The sequence below is a fragment of the Camelus ferus genome, chromosome 3 (assembly GCF_009834535.1).
Source record: "Camelus ferus isolate YT-003-E chromosome 3, BCGSAC_Cfer_1.0, whole genome shotgun sequence".
In the NCBI taxonomy this organism is placed as follows: domain Eukaryota; kingdom Metazoa; phylum Chordata; class Mammalia; order Artiodactyla; family Camelidae; genus Camelus; species Camelus ferus.
Window position 1 is genome coordinate 76,824,546 of NC_045698.1, and position 21,416 is coordinate 76,845,961.

Consider the following 21,416-nt stretch of genomic DNA (forward strand, 5'->3'; position numbering starts at 1 on the left):
TGAGTGACTTACCTAAATAAAGTCACGTGGCTGATAGAAGGGAGAGAAGTCAGGACTCGAGCCCAGGCCTTCAGCAGCACGCTTATTATTCTTATCGCTACTCCAGGCTGGATCTCATGAGAAAGAAAACAGTGTCCGCTTACAAGTCAAGGGACCAAAGCCACATGAGGGTAGATTGAATTCCAAGAGCAAAAGGAGAAATACTGATGTTTTTGGTACTTGAGAGAAACGTAATGGTCCCATCTGTCTTTCCTGCTGGTGGGACCCAGCCATCTGCATCCATTTACCTGTCCCACACCTGGTGCCTCAGAAGAGAGGACCTTCCTGGTAACGCAGTTACATGGTGCCCACAAACTCCAGGGACTTACTTCCTTTTGATTCCAGCAAGGATTGTCTTATTCAGTGAGGCGCGATTTATCATCTACTTTTTTCTTAAAACCAGCTCTTTCTGTTTAAACATGGAAAGCAGATGCTCTTCTTAATGACTTTTCCAGGTGTGTATGATCGGTCACGTCCAGGTTCATGTAGAATGGAAACGTAGCTCTCATGTTGTCAGTGATACTGTTCTGTTGAATTCATGAGCAGAAGAGTTGGGTTGACAGGACTTATATGCTGTTGCGGTAGCTTTTCAGGTGTACGTTAAAGAGGGTTTGCTCACACCTTCCCCGCCCCAGAAATAACTGTGTTGTGTTGGGTCTGAATCAGAGGCAAACTTAGAGTCAGTCAGGAGTGGGAACATTTTCTCACCAGCTGTTAGTGGAGACCCTGATTGTGAAGACTTCTTAGAAGTATTTTAATATACAGATGAGTCTTCATTTTGAGACAGCCTTTTTAGAGGAACTTTATTTTAGATAATGTATTTTCTGTAAGTTGAGATAAATTCAGAACATAGTTTCTGTTTTCAAGGATGACCTCACTAAAGGATGGCCCTTGAACGAAATTCAGTCTTAAATGGATCTTCTCATCAAAGTACAGAGGCCTTTAGCTCAGACTTCATTCAGTTCTCCTTAAAAAGTCCCTTGTACACTCCCACACAAATCAGAGCAGCTCAGAGAGGGTACAAAGGAATCACACAGCAGGCATTCATGTGGCAACATGCATTCTTAGGACCTGATACAACTAGACTACTTATGTTCATTGTGGCTCAGAAAATAGTCCCAAACCACCGGACACTTTCGTAATTATAATAATTTTGTTTGTAAATTTTTACCATGGCACTTAAACATCCTCCCTGTCCAGATTATGGGAGAAGCAAAGACAAGAAGCTTTCTGAGCTGGAGCTTCCTGTGGCTCTGTATATCCCCTCCCCGCCCCCTGTAGCCCACTGGCGTAGAGAATTCTGATCAGAGCATCAGCCAGCGCTGGCCCAGCTCTCAGGAGAGGAATGCTGAGTACCAGGCCCCAGGCACCTTCCTGGAAGCACAGGGCAGCTCCTGATAACAAGAGGGTCCTGGTTCTGCAACGGAGCGGGAGAGGGGTAGTTAGCAGCATAGAGAATAAAAATGGTAGCCAGTCCCTCAATTGACTCTGTAGTCAGGAGCCCAGGGATGCTGCTGTTTCATTTTTGAAAGATTTCAGTTTTTTGAGAAACATGGCTGTGACTTTATCTGAAAGTGTAATTGTCATAATGGACAGAGTAACGAGGCAGTATGGGTTGCCTGGATAGCTTTATCAACGTATCACAACAAAGAGGCAAATGGACTGAATTGTTGAGAAATGGGATATAGGAATTCTTCATCAAGTGCGCCCTTTTTGTCAAGCATCACGATTTTAGGTCATTCAGTGGAAGCATTCATCTAAACCTGTAAAAGGACGTGGGCCCAGACAGAATAAGCCACAGCAGGTCTCCCCTCATAGAGCTAGGGATTGAGTCCCTTGTGTCCTGCCATTGGGTGGGGGTCGGGGTGAGTCCTGTGAGACGGGTGACTGTACCCTTGCAGTGAGTGAGCCTCTGGGAACCTCCGGGGAGCCAGGGTCCCACTTGGCTGCCCACTCACACAGCGGCACACCCCCCCACATTGGAGTGGAGAGTCAGGGAGCTCCCAAGTGCCCAGCCCTCACCCTCTAAGCCAGTCTTGATTAAGTTTCACTGGAGTGGAAAGAAAGTTTGAGGACAGTGGAATCCTGTCCATTGAGAGGGTGAATGGGATTGAAACAGCCATCCAGTTAGGATGGGCATGTGCCACCACCATCAGCAAGCTTCAGGGGATGAGACTCAGACTACTAGGTCTGGATGTTTTAATAGTCATCTTTCCTTCCCTCTGAAAAAGAGGGGTGCTTTTCCCCATCCAAGTAACAGGGGAGTCCATCCAAAGCCCTTGAGATTAAGGCTTAGAAGTGTTAGTCATTTCTAGAGTCCAGCTCAGACACAGTCCCGCACGTGGCAGCATGGTGCTCAAGCCAGTCCGCATCCAGCCTGTGCCGCCCCCACACACGGCTTCACCTCCTCCTTGCCGCAGGCAGACTCCCCAGGTGACAGAAACCAGCACACCTCCTCCTTTAGTGCACAAGGTGTCAAGTAAGAAAATCCTGGGAAAGGACATCTTGCCTGGCTGGGCTCAGGTGCCCTCCTGGTCATCTTCAGCCATGGCAGTTCCCACGGGAGCCACAGGTGAAGAGAAGGAGTCAGTCCCAGAAGAAACGGGAAGGTGTGTAGTCAGCAGACCAGAACATGGCATCTTTGAAAATGTGACCCCATCTGATTTTAATCCAGCTAGGTTCCTGTTATGTGGACGCTCTTGAAACTTGCTTTTTCCCCTTAGTATTATATTTTCAGACGTCTTTCTGTGGGTGTCATTCTTTTCAGTAGCACCCAGTCGTCCACTGGATAGCAGTCCATCATGTATTTAAACACCTTCCTGTTGTTGGATGTTAATTTCCAGTTTTTTGCTACTTGAACCCTGCTGCAGTCACCATCTTTGTCCTTATACCTGTCCCCCTTGTGTGATTTCTATGAGACCAGTTCTGAGAAGTAGAATTTGCTGGCTCAAAAATGACTCATGCTTCAAAATGGGGAAGGTACAGCTCAGAGGTAAAGCACATGCTTAGTGTGCACAAGGTCCTGGGCTCAATCCCCAGTACCTCCATCTGATAAATAAACAAATGAACCTAACTATCCCCTCCCCCTAAAAAAGTTCAAAGAATGAACTCTATTAAAAAATTTTTGTTTAATGACTAATGCTTCAAATGTCAAATAGCCCTCTGTACATGATTCAGCCAGTGTGAGGGCCTCTTCCTCCACACCCTCGCTAACATTGGGTAGGGTACATTTTTTTTTAATTTGCCGAATCTCTAGCCAAAAAAAATACCCTTAATATTTTACTTTGTACTTCTTAATTATTAGCAATGTTGCAAATGATTTACAGTCATCCCTCGGTATCCATGGGGGTTGGTTCTAGGATCCTTGTGGATTCCAAAATCCAAAGATGCTCAAGTCCCTTATATAAAACATTATAGTAGTTGCATTATATGGCCTGTAAACATCCTCTCATATATTTTAAATCATCTCTAGGTTTCTTATAATATCTCATATAATGTAAATGATGTGTAAATAGTTCTAAATACAATGTAAATACTGTGAAAATAGTTGCCAGCACATGGCAAAGTCAAGTTTTGTTTTTGGAACCTTCTGGATTTTTTTCCCAAAAGTTTTCCATCTGCAGCTGTTTGAATCCACAGATGTGGAATTCATAGATACGGAGTACCGACTATAAAATGTTTAATTTTTCTGATGCCAGAGAAATTGTGAGCAACAGTGTAAGTGTCAGGTCTGGATGGTGTTTATCCGGTGTGTTATCAGCCACCGACTCAGGAATAGGTTCGTATTGTTTTAGAGATGCCTGTTTTCCAGCAGCATTATGACGGCACCTTATGAACAGCGACAGAGTTGGACTCTGTCTTCTAAATCTCTCTCTCAGTTTCCCTTCCACTGTCAGCTAAATTCTTAGGAGCTTTCTGGAAGCAGGCAGATTTTGAGGACTTCAGTTGTGTGGCAGCAGACTTCCCTTGCCTGTGCAGTCATCCTATGGGTATCCACAGGGGATTCGTTCCAGGACCCACCATGGCTTCCCCTAACCTCCCGGCATAAACACAGTACTATATTTATTTTTACAAATCCGCATATAAGTTCAAACTCATAGTGTTCAACAGTCAACTGTATTTTGTTAAATAAGTTTTCTTCACTGAATCATTTCTCCTAGAGAATCCTGATCGTCATTTGAGAGCATACAGACCTAAGAGATTTGGATTGTGTTAGTGGTTTTAGTTCTTTGCAACAAAGAATTTGAAGGAAAAAAAAAAAAAAGAGGGGGTGGGAGTTACCCAGCACAATACTGAAAGATACAGGCAGCTGACAAGGCAGGAGTGGGGCCACATGTCACCTGCCCCTTCCCCTTCCTTCAAAGAAATTTAAAATGCTCAGCAAAGTGAAGGCCCCCTGGTGGTACTTTCCTTCTAAAAAAAATAGCTGCACCTTGGTGGAAATAAGATATCAACTGGAGCCGGGTAAGACACTGATTAAAACTTCAGGAAAAATCCATCCCTGGTTTCCAAGGCAAAAGAAATGAAATGTTCTTTTCACTTTCTTCCAAGGCAAGATGAGGAAACTGAAGAAAAGTGGGCTTTTCTTCTAAAAAGCAGGATGGGAGTTGTCTTGAGGATAAGGTGGGGACCTGGTAGAGAGGAACAGAAGAGGGAACCTTTGAAATGGACGGCTGCTTGGAGAAAGTGCATCCAGCCCACTGTGACCAGGGCAGGCAGAAGAGGGGTGAGTCCCAGCTCCCTCCCTCAACCCGCAGAGCAGAGCCAGCACGCAGGGCCCTGACCCAGCTCCTCAAAAAAACAAGAAAAAAAAAAAAACGGAGAAAAACACCAAAATGTGTGGCTCCACCAGGACGGGCTGAGGTTTGCTGCCTCTGCAGCCCTCCCTGCCATCCTTCCCCCTGGACAACTGAGCTCACCCTGCATTCCAAGTCAGGAGAGTTAATGGGTGACTTAACCCTTGCCCAGCCCCTGGCAGCAGGCCATGGGAGAATGAGTGAGTGGCAGCTCCTTTGCCTGCAGGAGGCCACTGAAAAGGCCCCACTTCCTCACCTTTTCCCATTGTCAAAATCGCATTCCGCAGTGGAATGTCAGAGCCCAAAGCAGAGTTGTAATGAACTTCGCCTGATCTGGTCCCCGCTGGTGGCCTGGAAGGCAGAGAGAGAAGCAGAGGGGTTTCCAGATGGAGGTGCTTATCTTGAAATTAAACTTTCCCCTGGAAGAGCATTTTACAGCCCGGAGCTTCCCACAGGGGTAGAATCAGTGGAGGAAGATCTTTTGATCTTTTTCCTTTTTCTGCCTTTCTTAAAACTATCTCCACAGCAGGGATGGTGAAACAAAATCCTTCCCCACCTGGCCAGGGATCAAGCCCCAGGCCCTGGAGGGCTCCAGGACACCCCGAAGCTTGGCAGCGTCTGCCCACCCTCGTTCGTGTCCCCCAGACAGCTCTGGTGGGAGGTCAGGTCTGGCCAGGCACTTGCTGCTTTGCCTCTCTTTCACATGCAGGGCCTGCCAGGCGGCCACGTCCCTAGAGGGGCCCTGAGTCTGGTGTTGTATGCGGCGGGGCCACTGGCACAGCTGTCCCTCCCCCTCCTCCAGAGCAGATGCTGTGTAGGGGCTTTGGTCTCCTTTGTACAACCAGGTGACATGGGATCTGTTAGTATCCCCACTGTATCACAGCCTGGAAAGGCTGGGCAGTTTGCTTTGGGCAAAAAGCCAGGCAGTGGCAGAGGAGGGACATTGTTCAGGTCTGCCTGCTCATAATCGCTGGGACCCAGCAAATCAGCCCAGGAACATAGTGGCCTCTCCCTAGAAAATTTGGGATAGGGTCCCATTACCTTCCAGGCTGCTTGGCAAATGCCCACTTATCCTGTGGCGTAGACTAGTGGTTGTCAGACCCCGGCTGGGCCTCAGAATCAGTGGGAGGGTGCATTGAAACTGACAGCTGGGCCTTACTCCCAGAGCTCTCAACTCTAGGACTGGGGGTGGGGCCTGGGAACATGCATTCCTAAAAGGTTCCCAGGGGGTGCTGCCATGGCCAGTCCTGTGACTACTCTTTGATAGCCACCAAGGGACACCAGTCCTGCTCAATGGAAAATCTGCCAACATAGTATCCTTTCAGGGTCTGCAGAATAATAAGAGAACTCTAGCTTCTAGTGCCCTTTAACTTTTGAAATTTTTTGAGTGACAGGAAACAAAGGGTGCCTCAAGCATGAATGTTGTATTTCTAAAGAAAGCATTTCAAAGAAAATGTGACAAAAAGGTCACCCAGGTGTTGGTTTATCTCTGTTTTCCGTGTGTTCAAAATTTTCCAAAATGATTTTTAATGAAAAGAAGGACTCAAGTTGTAAAGTGAACCTCTGTTGATGGATTTCCTACCTGAAGCCTCCTCCCAACTCACGGGAAGGGAAGTGTTGCTAGTTCCCAGCACCGCACTGTCTAAACACACCACGCCTGGGAGCGCACACTCAGCCCTGTGGAATGCTCCATGAGCAGTGCCACCACTTCAGTTCCCTCTGACTTTGTTGCTTCTGTGTGGGACATTGGACATCTGTCACTCCATGTTGTGTTGGCAATCCATGAAGGCCAGCTCTGAGTCCTGTTGAATGGTTTTGTACGAGGCATGCCTGCCGCCAAACTGTTAGCAAGCAGGTCTTTGTTGAAGAACGCTGAGATGCTGAGGGAGGGACCCCGTGTTCTCCCTAGGCTGAGTCCTTGTTGGGCAGCTGTCATCCTCAGACGCCCTGCTGGCTCCCCAGTGCCCTCTGCTGGTGGTACTGTTTGCTCTTTGATGCTTCTCTTGAGCTCCTTTGTTTCTTTATGCAGTTGCCCCTGAAGTGTTCCATCTGGAGGGTGTTGTTGCTTCTCCCATCTTGTCCTTTTTAAAATACAGCTTCAGAGCACAAACCCTGATGATTCATAATTTTTTGACCTCCTTCCTGCCTTCCCAGCTTCTACCATCTCTCCCAAGATTGTTGTAATGGCCCCCAAAAAGCCTCCCTCCCTCTGTTCTGGCCTTTCTGCATCTCTCCTCAGTACAGCGGCCAGAGAGATCCTGCTAAAATGTAAGGTACATCGTGTCACTCCTCTATTATAAACCCTCCAGTGGCTTCTAATTCTAATTGTAGAAAAAAAAAAAACAAACACCACCTTTCTGATACTCTGTGTAGCCTGACACCCTGCCCACCCCCAACACACACCCTTCCTTGACTTCTCCCCTAGCAGACTCTAATTCAGTCACAGTCTCATTCTTGGTGGCCAGCCAACCTCGCTGCCTCGGGGCCTTTGCATTTGCTGTGTCCTCTGTTTGGGGATACTAACAGATCCCACTCTTCCTCCACATTTCCACATAGCTCCCTCTCTCGCCTCCTTTAAGTCTAGTCAAACGTAAGTCTATCAGGGAGGCCTTCCCTACAATTCTGTTTGGAAGAATCACCCCATCCCATCTCTGTGCTCCCCACAACTGCATCATTTCTCTCCCTGGTGTGACTCATTGCCTGAGATGCCATCTATTTTACTTGTTTGTCTCCCCTGTTAGAATATGAGTTCCATGAAGGCTGAGATTTTTCTAGGGCCTGGAAAAGTGACCCATAGTAGGCACTCTAATATTTCTTAAACAAATGAGTGATAGCTCTGCTTATTGAATACTTGCTTTGTGCTGGGCACTGTTTCAGACATTTTGATTTTATCTCATTTAACCTTCACCACAACTAGGAAGCATGTACTGTATGACCTTCATTTTAAAGATGAGGAAATAGGCACAGAGAATTTGAGTTGTGCTACCTCTTAATCTACAAAGTGTATACATTTCTCAGGTCCCAGGTAAAGGCAGCGCCTCTGTTTTAGGGTTCCCCAGAGAAACAGAACCAGCAGGGGTGTTTGGGGGGGTGTGTGTGTGTGTATGTGTGGAAAAGCTGGTTGATTGGCTTATTGATTTTAATGAATTGGCTCATTGGATTATGGAGGCTGGAGTCCTCAATCTACAGGGCAGGCAGGCTGGAGACCTCAGCAAGAGTTAATGTTGCAGTCTTGAATTCAATGGCAGTCTGGAGGCAAAATTTCTTCTTTCTTGGGGGATTTCAGTCTCTTAAGGCCTCAACTGATTGGATGAGACCCACCTTTATGGATGAGACCTGTCCATTATGGCGGGTAATCTGCTTTACTCAAAGTCTGTTTGTTTAAATGTCAATGACATGTAAAAAAAAAAACCTTCACAACAATATCTAACATGGATGTTTGGCCAAGCAGCTGACCACCATAGCCTAACCCAGCTGACATCTGAAGTTAACCATCACTAAACCTTATATTCCGTGAAACATCTTTGTACATATGTATCTTGTTGCTTCAATGAAATTATTTCCTTTGCATTCATTTCTAGGGTCCACACATTGTGTTAAAGTATATAAACACTTCTGTTATTCTTCATATTCATTTCTTTCTTAGAAGGTGATATCAGTTTACTATGCCATGAAGAATGGGTTTTTTTTTGCATTTTGGGGGGTTTTTTTTTGGATTACCATCTAAATGCCAGGGGAAAGGAGGGGTATGGAGAAGACTGAGGGAAAAAAGACTTGTTAGCAATGACTGGAGATGTGGTGGGTTTTCTCTGCTTCCCAGCACCACCAGCTCCACGGCCAGCAGCTGTGACACAGAGTTCACTAAAGAAGATGAGCAGAGGCTGAAGGATTACATCCAGCAGCTCAAGAATGACAGGGCCGCGGTTAAGCTGACCATGCTGGAGCTGGAAAGCATCCACATCGATCCTCTCAGCTACGACGTCAAGCCCCGGGGAGACAGCCAGCGGCTGGATCTGGAAAATGCAGTGCTGATGCAGGAGCTGATGGCCATGAAGGTATCGGGGGAGGGGGAGGGGCCTGTGTGCAAACCCTGATCCCAGTCACTCCTGTCACCAGGATGAAATATAAAAAGGCCCCGAAAGTGAGTCGGGCCCTCGGTGTTCAGTCGGGCACCTCTCCCTAGAGGACAGCCAGAGCCTCATGTGTCAACAGGGATGGTTTCAATCTGTCTGGGTGTCACTTGGGCTGGATGTGTTCCTGGAGAGATGGGTTGAACTCTGGAGAACGCCTCAGGGTGGGCTAGGCCAGGATGGACCACCTCTCCTCAGAGCAGACCTCTGCAGGGTGGAGCAGCCTCTCTGTCCGTGTGAAAGGACCCCTGATCTCCGGAATGCTTGCGTGGGCTTCCCAGGTGGATGCTGTTAACATGCAGCAGGGGAGGACAGGACAAGGCCAGTCGCGGAATCCGGACAAGAGCCCTGGTTTCCAGACACCCTGGTGCCTTTTGTGCCACCTGGAGTATCCGTGACACCTCAGGGCGACTTGGTCAGCAGGTCCCTGCCCTCAGTGGCTACTCGAGCCGGAGTCTAGGTGACGCCTGGGAAGAGTGTGGGCAGGGGCAGCAGATTCAGGTCAGATCTTGGTCCCACCCTCTCAGCTCAGACCCTGACTTCACTCCCGCGGGGGTCCTTACGCGGTGTTACCTGGTTCTCCCTCACTGCCCCTGAGCCGGGCGTTGAGTTCCTAATCGCCGTGCCGCTTTCCCTTCTCTGTGGGCCTTTGCACCCTGCAGCATGAGCTCTGAAGCTGCCCTTCCATTATTTCTTCCAAATGTTACGTTTCCTTTGGCCAAAGACTACGGATTTCCTTTTCATATTCAACCAATTTATTGTGTGATAAATTCAGTATTATTTTGTCCAGGAAAGATACTTTTGGTGCATGAAAAGCTCTCATTGTCTCTTTGTTCCTTACAAATAAAATATGTACACATCATAGAAATTTTCTGAAAAGTAGAAATTACAAAAAGCTGTGAAGTGAGGGAGGGTATAGCTCCATGGTAGAGTGTGTGCTTAGCTTACATGAGGTCCTAGGCTCAGTTCCCAGGACTTCCATTAAAAAATAAATAAATAAAATTTAAAATAATGAATTAAAAAATAGACCTAAATTACCTTTCCTGCAAAAAGAAAAGGCTGTGAGGGAAATAACTCATAACATCATGCCCCGGGGCAGCCTGCAGGCTCTGGTGTGGTTCCCTCCCTGGCAGTTTTTGAAGAACAAACAGCAGCATCACCTCCCTTCCCTGACTGTCCCTAGCAGTGCATTCAGGGGCGTGTGCTCACCCACAGCAAATCCACTGGCAGTAGATTGCGTTGGATTTCGCCGTTTTGTTCTAGGATACGACTGCTGAGAAACTCAAGTTTTCGGGGGTTTTTTGTTTTTTGTTTTTTTAACTTGTACTTGATCTTTAGGAAACACCTTTGATCTCCAGATGACCCACTTGGTTCCTTTTCAAACCCACTCTTCTTTTTTGAACCCTCTTTTAACCCTCTCATTATGCCTGCTCTTCCTTTTGTCTTTAATTGTTTTAAATATTGTCTGTTTTTCCCCTTGTTAATTCTGGTTCTTGTAAATGCTGATTCTGCCTCAGCATGACTCATGTCCTTTCCCGTGTGTGTGTGTGGGGTAGGGGGAGAATGGAGGTTCTGGTCCATCCTCGGTGGAGATTGTGTCTTGCAGGGGGCCCTGTGGGTCCTGGGTTGGAGATGTCCCTGTAGAGTGGTTGTGAGCTTAGATCTGTGTGGACCTGTGGTTTTCAGAGATTTAGGACTAGTTCTTGTTACCATGTTGGCTTAGGAATTGTTCCACGTCTACAGAAGACTCGAGTTTGTTGTCTGATTCCTCAAGTGAGGCTCTTTTTAATTCTCTCACCCAAAGCCTGAGTGATGACACGTTTCCTTGCCACTCCTCCAGAAAGGAAGTCTTCTCGTGCCCTCTCTCGGTGGTACGTGGAGAGTCCCACTCCTACAGGGGTCTCGGCCCTGGCCCTCTGCCCTGCTCTTGCTTGGCTGCCGAAAGCCCAGGTCTGGGGCCTCCCCACCCATCTGCCGCCTTCCCTCGCGGGCAGAGTTCCTGCTTCATTTCTGGCTCCCTCGATCTCATCTTTCCTTCTCTCAAGCTTGCATTTGTATGTTTGTTCTGGGTGTGACTGTCCCCATTAGCTCAGTCTGCAGTGCTGCCAGATCCTTCAGAATCCTGCATCTAATGGCCAAGGATGAGAAAGTCCAGTGTATGGAAACACCTTCCATCCTGGCTTTATGTCATCAGGAAAGGTTTGGCGTCTTTTTTTGAGCAGTTGCTCAGCACGTCGCCTTCTCTGTGGCCCACGCCCCCTCCCTGAGTATTACTAGCCACGGCGGGTGCCCTTCAGGTATTTCCCCACATTGGGAACAGAACATCTCCTCCCCGGGCCTGGCTTGTTACCTCAGAGAAGGGTCACTCCGGGGGTGACCAGAGTCGGTGACCTGGGTGAATCCCTGTCAAGGCAGTGAGTTGGTGTTGTAAAGGCTCCTTTTGAGGAAGATCATAGAGATACCTGGGGAGACTGACCTGGTGGTCATGAGGGAGTGGACTCACCCTCCGGCAGAGGTGAGGGACAAGCATAGTGCACAGGCTCGCCTTGGAAGGGGGCTTAGTGGTTACACGGGCTCCAAGCCAGATGTCCTGGGTTCACAGTTCACCCAGTAACCGTGGGCTGAGCTAAGCAGGTAGGTTTCACTTTTGTGTGCCTCAGTTTCCCGTCCTGGAATGGAGGGACTTGTAATGCCTGTTTCTGGTCAGGAGGGTTAAATGAGTTACTTTGTGTAAACATTTAAAATCCTGTTACGTGCTAAATAAATGCTGGTGGTTACCACTGCCATCTGGTTTCTGGTCCCAGGACAGCACTGTCCCACGGTGGAGTCACTTTTTCTCCACAGCCAACTCTGATTTGAGTTCTCTTGAGGCACTTCAAGAAGTGACCTGGTGAGGAGTCACCTGTCAAGGGCCCTGTTGCTAATGATTCATCTGGGGCCCTAAAGGAGACAAGAGCGGGGGGCAGTATCATTTCTGGCACAGCTGCAGGGCCCCAGACTGCCATCGGGGGTGATTAAATATGGGCATTGGTGTCGCGGAAAATGGAAAAGCAAACGGGGATTGGAAGGGACCTAGTCAGACCCAGGCTTGTATGAATGACCTCTTTGACCACCCCTTTGATGAAGCTTAGCCTTTGTGGGTCAGAAAACTAAACTGGCTTCCAGCAAGGCAGGTGCGACCACTGGGGAAGCAGAGGCGGGTTGTTAGAAAGGTTTTCCTGATAGTGAGCCAATGGCCGCTCGCCTGTACCTTCTACCCAGTTACCCCAGTTCTGGTCCATGGTGACGAGCACATGGCTTGGTGCACAAGTCAGTCCTCCAGTTGCGTGGAGACAGCCATCTGGTCTCCTCCCCATCATCGTCTCCCCAGCTGCAAAGTGACAGCTCCCGCCAGGCCGTGGGTTGTCGCCGCGCACCCCCTTTCCCGGCCCAGCCCTGCTCTCACTGCGGGCACCTCATGCGCTCTGTGCTTCGCAGGAGGAAATGGCCGAGCTCAAGGCCCAGCTCTACCTCCTGGAGAAAGAGAAGAAGGCCCTGGAGCTGAAGCTGAGCACGCGGGAGGCCCAGGAGCAGGCCTACCTGGTGCACATCGAGCACCTGAAGTCCGAGGTGGAGGAGCAGAAGGAGCAGCGCACACGGTCCCTCAGCTCCACCAGCAGTGGCGGCAAGGACAAGTCCGGCAAGGTAGGGGCGGGGGCTCCGGCTCGGGCCTTGCTTCCTGCCCGGGGCCGCCAGGCTCCTCACTGCCCTTCTGACTCGGTTTCCTTATTCATGTAGGAACTGCAATCCATTCCAGAAATCTGAAAGAGTGTGCCATTTTGGGTGCAGAGAAATCCAATCCACATTTGTTTTTTATCTCACTTTATGTAACAGTTAAAGCATTTTCACGGACCACAGTCTTCAGGGCAGTGATCTGGGCAGCGGCCCAGGAGTCTGATTCTGGTTTTCCCTCCTCTCGCGTCACACGGTGACATCATTTGTTTATCACTCCTGAACTGATGGTTGCATTCATTATCTCCCTGAAGTCTCACAACTCTGAGGAAAGAAGAGTTATCCTCATTTACATGAGGAAAATAAAGTTTAAAAGAAACGAGGGGGTCTCGCAGCAGTAAGAGGCAGAATCAGGATTTAACCCGTATGGCTAATGGGCCCCCCTCCTCTCTGTTTTGCCTCGACTTCCCCGAGGAAGCCGGAAGCGGAGGAAGAAAGCAAGCCCTGCTCCACCCACAGGGACTCACAGGGAGCGGGCTCTCGGTGAGAGCGTCCTGCAAACTCACACCTTCATTAGCCCACAAGCCTTTTTTTCTAGAATCCAAGCTCATTTCCATCATCCTCTATCTCAGAATGAGTCCAGCACTGGAGAAAAAAAATACTCTGGACCCTAAAGATATCCCTTGTCCCAGGGTGCTGGGATTCTGTGCTTCAGATTTGCTGTTTCTAATAAACTCTAGCTCCTCCTGACCCCATTTTGTCAGGCCCAGGACTTGTGGCCATGCACTGACTTGCTGGTCTAATGAGTGGCTCCTCACAGCCTGAGTGCAGGAGTGTCTCCACCCTGAGCGTCGTGCAAAGAAAGCAACTTGCCAATGCTGGGTGGCAGTGAATGGTCACTCCCTAAACAGCTAAGGACTGTGATGCATGTTCTACAGAGGCCACAGCTACCATTTGCCCGCCTCTCACCTAGTAGGGTGCCACGGAAGTCCATGGCCATGGCACCTGGCTGGGCCGCCCTCCCGAGACCCCAGCTGCTTTCTAGTCATCTTTCCATATGATGATGGGATTTGGTCCAGGCCAGATGCTGGAGGCAGGTCCAGGAGTTAGATACCAGCAGGAGATGCTGATGGGCAAACAGGTGATCCTAACACTGGGACACAGTGTCCTGAGCAAGGATCAATGCCTAGTGCAAGGGAAGTTGCAGGCCAGACCCAAAATCCAGATTTGGAGAATTAGGGACAGGTTTCCTGAACTGAGACCTAGTGGAGAGTGGGAGCTAGCCCAATGAAGAGGACAGCGAAGACAAGAAAGTTCACCCTAGGCTGATGGACCGGCATGGGCAGAGACCCGAGGGAGGAGGAACTGATACACTGCCCGGAGAGGGAGCCGGCTGTGCCCTCCCAAGGATGGGGAGGAGTCGCTGAGGGGTTTTGGCAGGCGGTGACGTGACACAGTCTGGGTTTTGGAAAGGTCACGGTGCAGGTGCACCCCGAAACCACATGCCCGGTGCCTGGGAAGTCGGGTCGGGGTGGCCAGAGGCCTCTGCAGTGCTGTTTCACGTGGGAGTCTTTGGGGCTCGGGCATGTGCCAGCAGCTCAGAGCCTCCGTACAGCCTTCTGAGTCTGTTAGCAGTCACTTTGGGACAGTGACTGAGAGACAGAGCCCTAGTGTTCGTGTGTGTGTCCTTAGGGTGTGGTGGAGGTGGGCTTGCCAGGCTCTTGCCAGAAGGCCCATGAACTGAGCATTTTCCCCCAGTTTTGAGTATTTATTTTGACTGGGGGAAGCACTGCGTTTTGTGGAATGGCTTCAAAGTACAGAAATCTCTTTGATGGAAACGGCCAGATGATTCATTTTTATTTTTACTTTTTTACATTAGAGTAAGAAGCTTTCTAAGAGTACCCTGTGTTGTTCAGGTAATGAAATTAGAGTAAGCTGATTATTTTGTCTTTCAAAAATTAGATCCATTTACTCTGTCAGTAATATCTCCCCTCTGGGCTGTTCCTTTGGGCTTACTCGTTGGCAGAGGAGGCAAACAGTCTGGAGCAGGGGCCCGTGCACCGTAAAAACCCGATAGTCAGTATCTCAGGGTTTTTGGATTATGAGGACTCTGCTGCAGAGGCAGGGACCGCCCAGACACGACGGCGCGTGGCTGTGTTCTGACGACACTCACGGCCACTGGAATTTGGATTCCACAGAGTTTCTGCACATCACAAAATACTTCTTTGATTTTTTTTTCATGATTTCAAAAAGAGAGAAACAGTTCTTAGCCCTGTGGGCTTATCAAAACAGGTGGCAGGCCAGACTGGGGTCTAGAACATCCACTCTCGCTCCACAAGGTGGCTGTCGTACTTGTTTTAAAAATTTCCTCCAGCCAACAGTCTGGGTCCCAAATCTTGTCCACGTCACACAGGTTTTTTCAGTTCTTGTCTGTATGCAACAGAGATTACCGGACGTGTTCTATGAGAGGCACCGGGTGAGACAAAGCTGTCCCTGCCTTTAAGGAGCCTTATGAAATGTTAACGCCATGGGGGAGATGACGTACATAAAGAGGGTATTGGACTCTGAAGGTGACCCAGGGCTGGCAGAGGGGGCCCACGTCTTCAGGCCACTGAATGGAGAGGAGGAAGGGGAAGCAGGTCCGGCAGAGACCCGGCCCGGGGAAGGTGTTCAGGTGTTGCTGTCAGCCCCAGAGGAGCCCTGGGTGTGGTGGCATTTCTGTACCAGTGGGCTGAGGAGACCCAGTGCCCCTCTGTTGTCTGGTTTCTAGCTCTGGGTTCATGCTTCCTTGTAGCGCCCGTCCCACTGTGATAGAAGGTTCTATTTACAAACTGCCTCAGGTACCAGATCACAAGCTTTTCATGCCCAAGCCTGGGCTGTGGTAGATCCTTAGTAAACGTCTACTGAGCGAGTTGTTGTATAAACGCTGTCCCCCGGCTGTTTCATCACCAGCCTAGCAGCTGCCCTCTGCCTGTAGGCAGGAAGGGTGGCTGCTCAGGTGGGTGTGGTCACTGCCTTATGAACAGTCTTAACTCCATTGAGAATAGGTGTTCCAGTTCCTGTGTTTCCTCATGTGTAAATGAGAGGATTTGGTTGAGGTGACGTCAAAGTTCCTGTCTCATGCTGAGACATGGTAAAACCCTCTTTCCTGGTTTTCTAGATGGTTACATGGAACTCAGTAAAGCCCCCAAATCTGGAGAAGACAGGTTTTCTCCCAAGGGGATGTGGGATGGAGGGAAGGAGGGAGGGACCACAAAAGGATACGCACATGTTACCCACTTGCAAGTTACAAAAGGCTTTTACGAATTATGAGAGGCTTACCCAGTGGCTAAGAGTACTGGCCTGGGTTGGAATCCTGGTCCCGCCGCGTCCTAGCTGGTGACGTGGGGCAGTGCAGCGTCTCTGTGCCCTAGTGCTCTCCTTGGCAAAGTGGGGCCAGTGAGAGTATCCGCCTTGGAAGGTCGTCCTGATGATTAGGTGAGAGAACACGTGGGAGGCGCTCAGACCAGCGCCCGGCTCCCCGTGGGTACTCAGAGCACGCCGCGCAGCCTACGGAGGCCGGTACCCGGGGAGCTGCCCCCGCTGCCTGGTCACCTCCGTGCTCGGCCAGCAGGTGCTCGGCTTTGGCTCCACGCCTAACCCGTGTGTCTGTGTCCCCAGGAGTGTCCTGACGCCACCTCCCCGGCGCTGTCTCTGGCTGAACTACGGACGACGTGCAGCGACAGCGAGCTGGCCGCCGAGTTCGCTAATGCCATCCGACGGTAAGCACCCTGCGCGCCCGCAGCCCTGACTGACGATGTGTTTATCCCGGCGGGGAGGGCTTGGCCCTGAGTTCTCTCAGCTGCAGGTGTCGTTGGCTCTTCATGGAGCATTACAGGCTGCCTGGGACGGAGAGGGTGCCAATGTGTCTTACTTTCGCCCCGGCCTTGGAGGCCAGAGAAGGGGGTGACTGAGAGAGTATGTAGGCAGTCATTTCACCTGCAGATAGAAAACGCCTCTTTCTTGGCTTCTGTGTGGTGGTGTGGCGTTGCCCGGAACCTCGGGTCTGTGTTCAGTGGTGACAACCAGAACAGACATCTTGCAATATCACTGGGATGGAGTGTTGCAAGTAAATTCTGGTTGGATCTTTATGGAATTTTTAACGATTTCTTTGGCTGCTTTATACATCGATCATATACCTGAAGTATAAAGATAATTCAGTTGAGTGAAGGAAAAAAATGGAGGTCTTTACTTTGTTTCCAGCTTCAGTGAGAATGCCGCCCTCTGCATCACTGGTTCTTTCCAGTCAGAAGGGCTCCTTGTGCGTTCACTTGTGGACAGTTTTCCTTTAGTGTGGCAGGGCCTCTTCCCCTCCGTTCTCTCCCTGTAGCTCTGTCTTCCACACCCTGACTTTTCATCCTCTCACTACCTTTCTGCATTCTGTTCTAGAGTAGGGCCCTCGAGTAGAAATGAAATGCAAGCCACACTGTAATTTTATTTTTCTTTATTTTTCTTTTTTACCTATTTATTTATCATTGAAGTATAGTCAGTTTACAATGTGTTAATTTCTAGTGTACAGCATAATGTTCAGTCATACGTGTACATACATACATTCATTTTCATATTCTTTTTCATTATGGGTTACTACAAGATATTGAATATAGATCCCTGTGCTATACAGTAGGACCTTGTTGTTTATCTGTTTTATATATGGTAGGTAGTATCTGCAAATCTCATACTTCCCATTTATCCCTTCCTGCCCGCTTCCTTACCACCCCCAGAACCATAAGTTTGTTCTCTATGTGAGTCTGTTTCTGTTTTGTAGATAAGTTTATTTGTGCCTTATTTTTTTAGATTACACATATAAGTGATACCATATGGTATTTTTCTTTCTCTTTCTGGCTTACTTCACTTAGAATGACATATCTCCAGGTCCATCCATGTTGCAGCAAATGGCTGAGTAGTATTCCATTGTACATGTACCCCACAACTTCTTTATCCAGTCATCTTTTGATGGACATTTAGGTTGTTTCCATGTCTTGACTATTAGTAAACAGTGCTGCGGTAAACATTGGGGTGCATGTATCTTTTCGAATTAGAGTTCTCTCTGGATATATGCCCAGGAGTGGAACTGCTGGATCATATGATAAGTCAGTTTTTAGTTTTTTGAGGAATCTCCATACTGTTTTCCATAACGTCTACACCAATCTACATTCCCACCAACAGTGTAGGAGGGTTCCCTTTTCTCCACACCCTTTCCAGCATTTATCGGTTGTGGACTTTTTAATGATGGACATTCTCAGTGGCCACACAGTAATTTTAAATATCTTATCAGCCTCATTAAAAAAGTAAAAAGAAACACGTACAGTCCACTTTAATAGTGTATTTTATTTTACTGCATCTATTCAAAACATCATTTCAGTATGTAAATCAATATTTTTAAAGATATTAATGATAGCTTATCTTCTAATATTTTTAACCAAAATTTTTAAGTCAAAATCGACTGTAAATTTATAAGTTTATACTTACAGCACATCTGAGATTCAAATCAGCCAACGCTGCCAGCGCTCAGCAGCCCGTGGCTGTGGCAGCCCTGTCAGATGGCACTCTTCTCGGGAGGGTCTTGAGCTCCGTTTCCCAGCTCACTGCTTTGTTCTTCAGCTGTAACCATCATGGTGTTAGGCTGATGTGTTGAGTTATTTTGGTGATGAAACCTGTCAGCTCTTTTGTAATGACATCTTCTTGCATCTCTGAGGACATTTATTATACTAATTCTAAAATCTTATTTTGTTTGTTGTTTGTTTAGGGGGGGATAATTAGATTTATATATTTATTTTTTTAATGGAGGAACTGGGGATCAAACCCAGGACTTAAAAGATTGTTTTGTCTGTTGTGTTGACTGTTCCCTCACATGTGAGGGCTTTTTTGTGTGGTTTCTGTGTGTGTGTGTGCTTTTTTAATGGGGATCGAACCTCTAGCATGCTAAGCATGCACCACTGAGCTGTACTCACCCCCTTCCCCCACTGCCACCCATGGTAGTTTTTAGAGTTGAGATTTGATTTGTGACTCTTTCTTGGCTTTGGCTCACAAGCTCGCCTCTGGGCTTTCTGTTTCTCCTGGCTGACGTCAGCTCTCCAGGCCGTGTATCTGACCCAGGCATCTGGTCCCGTCTTGTTCTGATGACCAGCACCTCTGGTTGGAGCACTTCTGAAGCCCCTTCTGCTTCTGTAGCCACTTTCTTCTGTGTGCGTTTTGAGTTGTGGTTTCCTTTTGCTGGAAGAGTAAAAATCTGCCTTTGCTTTTATATGATTGCTTGTGGTTTCTTGTAGACAAAGAGCACTCCTTGGTTTCCGTCATGCATGAGGATTTTTAAAAAACACGTTTCCCATAATTTCTGGGGGTTTGGGGTAGGAGGGGAAGGCAGCAGGATATGCTCAGGCTGCTGCCTCGGTCCAGCTGGGGCTGGATGTTCATGTATAGTGTTGCCTCCAGGCTGAGGATGGATGGAAGGCTGCCTCGTGGAGAACCTCACTACCCTCCTAGTTTACTCACTGCCACTTTTTGCGTTTCCTTCCAAGTTGTAATAGCTCTGCTTTTACACTGCCAGCGCCTCTGGCCATGTGGCTAAATGGTAATCGCTTTGCTCGATGCGGGAAGAGAGAAGCGGCAGGGGAAAATTGCCCTCCACCGATCCTAATGACATCTCTGTGCCAGAAACTCGGGATGCAAGGCTCCCCCACCCCTGCTTCCAGCTGGGAGCCATTGGGATATTGTATGTGTAACTTAAGTGCCTGCATTTTCCATGTTCCCCCAATCTCTGAGGCCTTTGCTGGCACAAGCAGGATGCAGGTTCTGCTGACTAAACATAAAGAGATTTCATTTGCTCTGTCAGTCACAATGGATTTCCAATAACCAGGCTTAAGTTGGTTAGCATGGATTTCTAATCAAGCCCTGGATATATGGAGCCAAGAAAGAGCCCACAGGGCTGCGGTAAAAAGGAAAATGACATCGTTACACTGTAAATACAGCCTAGAAACTGGAGTCATCATTTCATGAGGGTATATAATACAGACGCCCGAGGGCTAATGTTTGGGGGTGTTTTTATTTTTAAAAATCAAGTGAAAACTAACACCTTCTTTGAAGGTATTAAATCACCACTGAGGTAGTGGTTGAGTCAGTTGAGAGAACCTTCTCAGAATTTTCAGAACGATTCCTTCCTTGGAAAAGGTTGGTTCCAAATAGCACAGTTGTGGGCCTAGGGAGCCGGATGAAAAGAGCAGGTGCGGAGGGGGCGGGTGGAGGCTGCGCGGTGGTCTTTTCTGGAGGAGAGCCCCTCTGGAAGGTGCCTTGTGACCTTCCAGTCACTGGTTCTGTTACTGCCCGGCCCAGCCTGGTCCCCCCAGCCCCTTGCCGGCCTGCAGCCTTGGTCTCCCTGCCCACCAGCCCTGCTCTCGCTGTGTGTCTGCTCCCCACCTTCTGTTTGGAACAAAACCGGGACTCTCTGCAATCACACAGTTACCACTGAACTGCCATCTGGTCTGATTTCGTTCCCTCCACTTCCACGAACGTTTATTGTGGTTTGTTGGCTCCGGCACTGCCATAAAACCGCATCTGGACGTGACCAGTTTCCAGCGTTGCGTGTGAAGAGTTTTCTTACCAGGGTACCTCATTTTTGCTGTTGTCTGCACAGGCTGAACACAACAAAACCCTTCTCGACCCCACAATCCTCTCTTGCTCTCGGTCCTAGTAAAATTTAACTGAATAACCTTTCCACCAAGGAAGTGAACTGTAAAAATTCAGTTATGGAGAGGGATTTTCAGAAATGAATCTGCTCTATACTTAACATGGTGTTTGCGTAGCTGCCTTGGGGACCTGAGCACAGCTGAGAGGAGCAGACTATTTCCTCTCTGACATTCTTAGGAGGCGGTGACGAGCAGGTGGTGTTCTCCATATGATGAGGGGGGCAGGGGAGGCAGAGGGAGACTGGCACAGCAAGGCTGAGTGATTTCCCAAGGTCACACAGCGAGGCAGTGGGGAAATCGCACACCTTCGTCTGCTCTGCTGGGCCCCTGTTGGTTAGCATGGATTTCTAATCAAGGTTTGCTTACAGATGAGTGTGAGCTGAGCCCTCTCATACGGGCTCACCTACTCCTGGACCCCTGTAGTGTGCACGGTCTGGGCGAGTGGGCATCCCTGGGCTCCAGGTACACAACCACATAGCCGTTCACCGAATGCAGAAGGCGCGTGATGTGCTGGTGGTGGGGACAGACATCTTCAGACACACAGCCCCCAGGTCACTGTGTTTAAAGGGTTGGGATGCTGTGCCTCTCAGTGCTGGGGGACAGGGAGTACTCAGGAAAGTAATGTGACTTGAGGAGAAGCAGCATGTAGCACCACCTCAGGCGATTCCAGGTCTGCCTGTCGCCGGCCCCGAGCAGGACAGGACCTGGTCCAGCTCCCACACCGGCGCCACAGAGGTCGGCCGCCCTCTCCCCACCAGTCTGTGCTCATTTACTCACAGGCCTGCCAGGGGCTCCGCTGAGCCCTTCAGGGACTGGCTCTGCCACCTGTGTCTGCATGTGCCAGATGGTTCTGTAAGACACTAAGCGAAGGCAATCTACAGATTGCAGCAGCCACTCTGCCCAGGGACAGGATGCAACCTACTCATCAAGCAGGAGAGGGGCACCGAAACTTCCCTTTATCTCTCTGATGAGTACCGAGTGAGCCGCTGCTGGTGGTAGAGGGCTGTGTGTCAGGTCCC

General features: G+C 48.9%; 1 protein-coding gene across 4 annotated transcripts in view; it reads left to right on the plus strand.

Moving 5' to 3' along the window:
• The window catches only part of MCC (MCC regulator of WNT signaling pathway), a 371,860-nt gene that overhangs the window by 335,206 nt on the left and 15,238 nt on the right, over positions 1-21,416 (plus strand). For all 4 annotated transcript variants that reach the window (XM_006192560.2, XM_032476494.1, XM_032476495.1 and 1 more), the window contains 3 exons: positions 8,656-8,890; positions 12,443-12,649; positions 16,337-16,437. In XM_006192560.2, the coding sequence (XP_006192622.2) occupies positions 8,656-8,890; positions 12,443-12,649; positions 16,337-16,437 (543 nt within the window). The remainder of the gene's footprint in view (positions 1-8,655; positions 8,891-12,442; positions 12,650-16,336; positions 16,438-21,416) is intronic.